Source organism: Merops nubicus, unplaced genomic scaffold (genome assembly GCF_000691845.1).
Source record: "Merops nubicus isolate BGI_N331 unplaced genomic scaffold, ASM69184v1 scaffold30309, whole genome shotgun sequence".
Taxonomy (NCBI): Eukaryota; Metazoa; Chordata; class Aves; order Coraciiformes; family Meropidae; genus Merops; species Merops nubicus.
The window spans coordinates 2933-11234 of record NW_008633571.1 but is presented as its reverse complement, the minus strand read 5'-3'; the positions used below and the strand labels follow the sequence as shown (position 1 = coordinate 11234).

The following is an 8302-nucleotide window of genomic DNA, read 5'->3' as shown; positions in this document are numbered from 1 at the left end:
GCAGGAATGGTGAGTGAGGCATGGAGCACTGAAACTCCATTAACTTTTATAAACCTACATTACCTCCCCTAATTAAAATACAAAAACACGACACATCTGCTCTGTGACTTTTTCTTGAAGATCATGGTTACCTGGGTGGGTTTTTTCAAATGCATAGCTTAAAAATGCCCCTCTGTATACTGATGCTTTATTGTCAGTTCATTAGAGTAGAGGTTGCTGTCTCTCTCTAGACCTCTGTGGCATGACGATTTTTTTTTTTTACTTTTGTAGGATTAGCAAAGCTGGTTTTCATCATTTACAAAAGTTTGGGGCGTTTTCTCAGTACTGAAAATGCAACCATAAAGCTCGGCAGCGACTTTGCTGGGCGGAATAGCACCATCGCCGTCAACTCCCACGTCATTGCGGCCTCCATCAACAAGGAGTCCAGCCGGGTGTACCTGACCGATCCCGTGCATTTTACATTGGAACACATTGATGTGAGTTATGCATTAATGGGCAGCTTATAAAATCAGCAAGAGAGAAAAGGAATGCAGAAAAATCGCCTTTTTTTTTTTTTTTCCATTTGAATTTTAAATGTTGGACTAGGTCAGAGACACGAGCTTAGTAACTAAGTCTATGAACATGAAATTAAATGAGCGTGGTTCAGTGATTATTAGAACTTAAGTGTATTCTTAATGAAAGCTAATTCAGTAATCAATATGAAAATGTAAATGACTAATTTGTTTCTAAGTGAAAATTAACTCTTACCTTAGTAGCAGGGTAGAAAATTAAGATTTTTGATGGTCTGATGTAGCAAGTTTAATGACACATTAACTTCTTACATTAATTTTGGGCCAGGTTCTGGAAGCCTATATGGGTTGTTTAAATGTATTTATTCAGTGAAGTATAAAGTATTATATCTTGGTTTGTTATACTTTAAAATGGTATTTTTTTCATGGTAATTTATTTGTTGTATTTCTTTCCTCCTTACTTGGGTCCTTTCTGTTTTTATGATTCACATGGGGATAGTAAATAATCACTACCACAATAGAGGAAATGTCATTGGATTTTCCTCTCATTTTGCTTCTCTTAATAAATCTGTTTGATTGTTTTTCATCAAAATAGGTAGACATTGAGGAATGAACTTTTTCCTGATGTCCATTCACGTGATTTTGGCCTGACCAAAGATGAGAATCAAAGGAAAAAGATTTCATTTTCAAATTATCAGTTACAGGAAAAGTATCTTCAGAATAAATTCACAGTCCTAGTTTTGCAGAAAGCAAAATGTGCCAACAGTGCATAAAATCATAAGATGGAAATTTTAGTTATTTAAAATTGGGTCTGCGATAATTGAGCCCACACTTTAGAGTGTTTCGGACTATAAAGTCCCTTTTAAACTACATGTCTTACTTGTATAACATAGTCCACAATTCTGCTGATGAAAAACTTTATTGCCCGAAACATGCAAAGTTTAATCTAAATTGCCCTTTACACGTATTAAACAATTGTTATTGCCATCTTAGTATGTTAAATCCTCATTTTATGTTACCCTTTTATCTCCCAGCCTGACAATTATTTCAATGCAAATTGTTCCTTCTGGAACTACTCGGAGAGGACTATGATGGGATACTGGTCAACTCAAGGCTGCAAACTGGTTGACACAAATAAAACTCACACAACGTGTGCTTGCAGTCACCTAACCAACTTTGCAATTCTTATGGCTCATCGGGAAATTGTGGTAGGTAATGATGTTTCTGGCCATTAGCAGGGAACAAACTTTTAAACATTTAGTTTTTAATTTTTAGCAAGATCCAAAACTGCTGAAGTTTCTTAAGTATTTATAGCTTCTACCCACTCTTTCTAAAGCAATTTGCTTCCTGTAGCACTTTTCTTCCCACCCATAAGGTTATAAGCTAAATAACAGGAAACAGAAACAAGGAAGGACAAGAGTTTCCTTCGAGTCGTATTTTAAAGTTACTGACCAGCCTTACAACTATTTTACAGACTTTTACAGACCTCAGTACAGCTGCAGAGTATCTGTAGGTGCAGCTGTGCAGGGCTGTTCCCTGGAAGCACAAACACCAGCTCTCCTTAGAGCAGGAAGGTCAAGGAGCTTCCATACTGAATATTGGATTGCAAAAATTTTGCAATGATAGGAGACTTTTCATAAAGGCATTGTGTTCAGAAAGGTTGCTGAGAAGATAACCAAGATGACAAAAGTGATTCTGTCGCAACTGAAGCAAAGAACTTTCTTTAGCTAAACATGAGATTAGAGCTGGAATTATGTGCATAACATATTCTGCATTTTGTCCTAACTGGTGTGTAAATCGTTGCTTTCTTCTCTGCCGTGAAATTGCAGGTCTGTAGGAAAGACTATATACTCTTACAGGAGGTTCCCAGGGAAAGCTCTCCTTCATTGCATCAGAGCCTAGTGGCACTTGGAAAATACTATGTTTCTCCACTTGTTCTCTGACAAGTTTACAGGGAGCCATAGGAAAAGTAAAAATACTACCTGATCTGGCTAAAACAGTCACATTTTTCTCTCAGACCTGCTCCTCTTCTACTTACCCTAGTCTGGCTCTTCTGGGAAGATGACCTGAGACTGAGAAATTACCGAGTACGTTTTGCCCATCTCATGTAATGAACAAGTAACTTTTCTGAATGCTACCTGTGAAAATAGGTTTTTGTTTATACTCATAAAGAGTCATATTAATTTTCTCCATTCTTGGTTATTTCTAGTACAAAGGTGGAGTGCACGAATTGCTCCTCACTGTCATCACCTGGGTGGGAATTGTCATCTCTCTTGTTTGCCTGGCCATCTGCATCTTCACATTCTGTTTTTTCCGTGGCCTGCAAAGTGACCGTAACACTATTCACAAGAACCTTTGTATCAACCTGTTCATTGCTGAGTTCATTTTCCTAATAGGCATCGATAAGACAGAGTACAAGGTAAGTTTTCCCTGTGTCCACTGATCTTGTTCTCTGAACTGACTGTTTGAAATGGATTTAAATTAAAACATGACAACGCTGCCAAGCTTTCAGCATTCTGACACAGCAAGGCTGAAATAAAAGCTCAGTGTGAAAGTAAGATAGACGTGTTCATAAATAGTATTTACATCCATCAAAAATATCACTGTGGTCTTAATTTCCCACTTACTGCAGTGTTTTTCATTTTCAGTAGAGAAACATCAGCTATTAATGAAGCAGGTGGTTAAACTTCTGAAAGCAGAGATGAAATTAGATGATGTACTACAAACGTAGATATGTTTTCTCTATATATTCCTGTGTCTTAACAGCTATTGACTACTTTTTAATATATTAATACAGAGCTTTATCTATTTATTTTCACATTTTTTATACTGCACATTCGTGCAGGTTTTTTGGCAGTATTGGTGAAGTTAGTTCTGCGGCAATTTATTTGGCTGAAATCTAATAATTCAGTATAGTTTCATCTAGAAAGCAGCCAAAGGGGAGAGAATTCAGACTGATTTTGTTATGACAGTAGAAACTTCTGAATTACAGCAGATAAAAATGGCTTGATGGTGGCTTCATGATTTTAAATAAGCAATATTTCATTATGTATCTAGAACCAACTGTTAATTTCTCAGATTATCTGAACCGGATGTCCTAAACCGTATCAGTTTCAAAACTAACGAGTTTCTTATAAAACGGGAAAGTCCACTCTATAATTGAAGACTCAGGGGTGAGGGCACGATTTCCTTATCGGCATTCGCACTGTATAGCTAATTTACTTTCTGTAGTTACTGAGCACAGATTAACGTTTTCATATATTCTGTGTATGTTTTCAGGTAGGGAAAATGCTCCAGAATTTGTGTGAGTTCTCTGATAGAAGTATATGTTATTCTGTTACACACTATTTAATTTGAGATGTAATGATGTGACGATTTTGTGGGTTATATTTCCATATTTCTTTTTCGTTACAGATTGCATGTCCAATATTCGCAGGTCTCTTACACTTTTTCTTCCTGGCAGCCTTTGCCTGGATGTGTTTAGAAGGAGTGCAGCTTTATTTAATGTTAGTAGAAGTATTTGAAAGTGAATATTCTAGGAAGAAGTATTATTACGTTGCTGGCTACCTCTTCCCTGCTACAGTAGTTGGTGTCTCAGCAGCTATTGACTATAAGAGCTATGGAACAGAGAAAGCGTAAGTAATTGCAAGTGACCTGAGTGTTTTTCAAGTGAGTAATTTTTTAAAGCCTATTAGCTGTCAGAGGCTCCCTGACAGACTAAAATACCATCTGAAAGCTTTATTTGTAAGAGAATGGCAATGCTGCGCACAAATTACAATCAAGTCTTTTGTAATGCTCTAGGTTCGGAGGATTTGTGCTCTAGAGAGACCGATTCTAAATTATGGTCTTTCTTTTAACACAAAAGGTTGACCTGAAACAAATTGAAAAAGTAAATAACTTTTAGGCCTCAAATGTATATTAAGTAAAAATTCTCAACTTAAAGTATCTGACAGGCCTAACCACCCAATTTTAAGGTAATGCTTCATTAGATGTCTTTGTTCAACTGCGCCTCTAGCTAACTCTCGTCCTGAATTATGACAGTACAATATTCCAATGCTTGTATTTCACTTTGCTAATATTTTATCAGACGAGTAGAGCAGGATTTAAATTAGCCACTGCCTTGTCTTTACAAAAATACAGATGTAGATAGGAAATGACAGAAGGTAGACAGAAAACATTTCTGAGGATTTGAGTTGCTGGAGGCATGAATTTGCCTTCCAATACTGTTTGCTTTGTCCTTTGATGAAATTAGCTACAGAATGGGAAAATACTGTTGACTACAAGAAAGCTGCTTGATTTTGCTACTGATGAAAGACAAATAAGAGCAGTTCAGCAGGGAACTGAGCTGTATGAAAAACGAATGGATAAGTGAAGTGGGCCCTAATAGGTTTACACATCATTTAGTCTGGTATCACATGTGTTCTTTCTCTACTGTTCAAGTCCCAGTTGGGGCATTTTATTTATATCATGTTGTTTTCAGCAAAACATGGCATCTGAACATTTTCTGTCTCGTATTCCTCAGGAGTAAGCACTTTGCATATGGTGTAAAGTTATAGGCAGACTTTAAAGATTACATGGAAAACCTGTGGCAAATATTTATGGACGTTAGATTCATTAGTCCATGATAGCACCCGTGACTATGCCTTTTTACTGAAAGGAGAGTTTGTTTTCCTTTTGTTTCTTACACGTTAGCTATTCCTGACGGTGTATTTTCAAGTTCAATAGTGATACTAAACAGGACTCATTGGAAGAGTTTCAGGTTAGGAAAAATTGTCCATGAACTAAGTGAGACTATTGGCAAAATTTTAGCTTAAGAAGTATTTTTACACTTTCCATATATATTGGACTGAGGTGCTAAGGCTATTCCTCACTTTTAATTCTCTTTTTTTCCGTGCTAGTTGCTGGCTCCATGTAGATAACTACTTTATCTGGAGTTTTATTGGACCTGTTACCTTCATTATTCTGGTAAGAGCTTTGGTTTTTTTCTTCTCCTTTCCTTTTAGGTTGCCTCACAACAAAGTGAAAAAGATTGAACAACATTAGGCAATGCCATCCTTATTCACAAGACATTTCATGAAAATGCTTATAAACAATTTGTAATGTGACCAATGGTTATATAAATGTTTAAAAATCTTTAAAGAGTGCTGACCAAATGATTAATTGTCAAAACTGTGGTGGCACTTCAGCATAGCCATCTTTTCCTAATGGCTTGAACTCTGAAGGTCGTATTGACATGTGTAATCATATGAAAAAGCAATGAAGTACTAAACACAGGGGTTTTTTTTAAAGGAGCCATTATTATTGCTTTCAATTGAGTCACTGTGGTATGTGTTCCAGAATTAACTGCTAATTATCCAACATAATTATCTCAAAAGGGTGTTCTAACGCATTGGGTAATTAAATAAATCTTACATTACATCACACTTACACATTATTTGTATGTGTATTTGCCATATGCATATTTTTCCATGACTCTTCTGTGTGTATTTATGCTACATGTAATATATGTCAGACATACAAGTTCATCTGTTTTAGTATAAATAATAGAATATTATGTAACTGGTAGAAAGCATAGACATGTTATCACAGTCATTTGAGTAAAGTTGTTGCATGCATGGATACCCATCTGTGCACCCACAGCTGTGTGCCCCACTGTCCATTTAAGATTGAATGTTGTGTTCATACATCAATTTTCCATTTTCTGAGTGCTTTCAGGTAAAAAGAACATAGTCATCTGTCAACCCAGGGCAAAAATATCTCCCTGTTATTTCAGACTAATAATACCAACACTCCCCAACGCAGGAATTTGGAAAGAGAGGGAATGCAAGATGTGCATCTTGGGTCACAATGGTTTTCTCCGCTAGTTCAGTACCTTTAAAGCCTGGCTATACTTGGGAAATATTCTAGAAGACTGGTGCTAGGGACATAGCCTGTGTACATAGAGAGCTTTTCTCATAACTACTGATCGCTTGGAAGGAAGAATTAATTTATTTCCATGCACTTGAAAGTCTAAATAGTTGCTTGTTCCCCTGTTCCCCTGCCTTTATACAGTAGTACAGTTGTGAAATGTTAAGAGAAGTTCAGTTCCCATGAGTTTCCAAATGCAGGAATTGTATTTGTCACTATTATTTTTCAGCCTGAAGCGCATGCAGCATAATTTTGAAATTTCTGACTTTTATAGATCTATGTGCCAGATGTACTGTTTCAACATGTTTGTAGCTTATAGTTTACATTAATTCTTTATGTAAAAATCAACTGATGCTTCAATTATGGAACTTCTCTGAAAAATGTACCTGGTCAGACTTTTGTAGGTACTTTATTCCATCTTGGTGTCTTCAATGTTGAAATAAGCTTATCTGTATTTAGGTTGATTTTACTCTCTGATTATATCAAAAATTATTTCAGTCCTTGAGCAGTCACATAGGAAAAGACAGTTGTGCAGTGTAGAAGTTGTCCGAGATCATTGGCATATTTTCAAAGAAACAGGCATAGATGCCAAAACTGGTGTGCGTATGAGTTGAATTAGAAAAATATGTTTGTAATATTTAAGTATAGACCATAGTAATTGTACAGAGTTTATACTAAATATATTTAAATTAAATGAAGTCTCGGGATGCTAGGGATACTTCTTAAATTAAACCTGCAAGGACAATTGAAAGATATGCTTAGTATTTTCAATATGGTAGGCAATATTTTTCCACACAAAGTTGGTTCTTACAGTTGTTGTAATCATAACTAGAAAATTGATCAAAGTTTCATGCCTCAATAGTTCTGTTACCTCAAGTCTGACGGTGTGGTGATAATTTGCTTTTTGTGTCTAGCTTTTTATTTCATTATAACTGGGAGTATTTTGCCAAGTCACCTCTATTTCTCTCCCTTGCTTTAAAATAACATTTCATGTGGGAAGCTTTGGGCATTGCTGACGGCTTTTTCACTTCCTCATAACCAGGTCAGAGTGAGAATAGAGGTGAAGGACATTTAATCATATTGACCATGTACAGACATAGTTCACTATTATTTACTGGCCATGACATTATTATCCTCCAGCAAATCATTTTGGCTGAGACGCAAAAGGCCTTTGGGAGCAGTATTCCCAACTTCAAAAATATGAAACAGCAGGTAGCAATCACAGCACAGGTCTTGGGAGTAATTCTTCTCTAGCAATAGCTTTGCCCTCTAATCGTCCGAACTGAGAAAGCAACAGAGGCTGGAGGAAGAAGTGTGAGAAGTGCAATGGCTGAAAAACAATATGTCATGTGCAGTGTAACTGAAGAGCCATATTTGTAGTGTAGCTTACTTAGTGTCGGTAGGATGTGAGAAATCCACCTCGGTAAGCTTTTTAACATGTTAAATCTCTTTTATGGTTCTCAGTTTAATAGTATTATCCGTGCACAAAAACTCTTTTTTGACTGACTTGCTTACTGCTTTAGTTTATAATTTTTTCTCTGGGTTTATAAGCATTTGCACTTGTATCTGTATACAGGTCTGCACAAATGAGGATGGGAAGTCTGAGGGGAAGTGTGAAGTTCCTCAGTACATCTTCTGAGGAACTTTCAACTTCATTGTTTCCATAGCCTGCCATGCCTTTGGGCACCAGGGTTATTATATCTATAAGAAAAGAGCATGTGAGTAATGAGCAGTGGGAAACCATTATTATGCCTGAAATGGTTTAATGAAAGCTTGGATCATGATACGTCAGGAGCTGTTCTTATCATTTGGACAGCTCCATCTGCGTCTTTAATAATTAATTCAGTTCAGTAAAAGTTCAGTGTGCACACTCATTTAGAAGCCTT

At 36.4% G+C, this 8302-nt stretch overlaps 1 protein-coding gene across 1 annotated transcript in view; it reads left to right on the top strand.

Moving 5' to 3' along the window:
* LPHN2 (latrophilin 2) overlaps window positions 1-5474 on the top strand; it is a gene marked incomplete at its 3' end in the record, with an annotated part of 51448 nt that extends 45974 nt beyond the window's left edge. Inside the window, exons 12-16 of the mRNA XM_008948305.1 lie at window positions 268-476; window positions 1544-1717; window positions 2719-2928; window positions 3924-4144; window positions 5408-5474. Of these exons, the coding sequence (XP_008946553.1) occupies window positions 268-476; window positions 1544-1717; window positions 2719-2928; window positions 3924-4144; window positions 5408-5474 (881 nt within the window). The remainder of the gene's footprint in view (window positions 1-267; window positions 477-1543; window positions 1718-2718; window positions 2929-3923; window positions 4145-5407) is intronic.
* Window positions 5475-8302: the final 2828 nt, after the last annotated feature.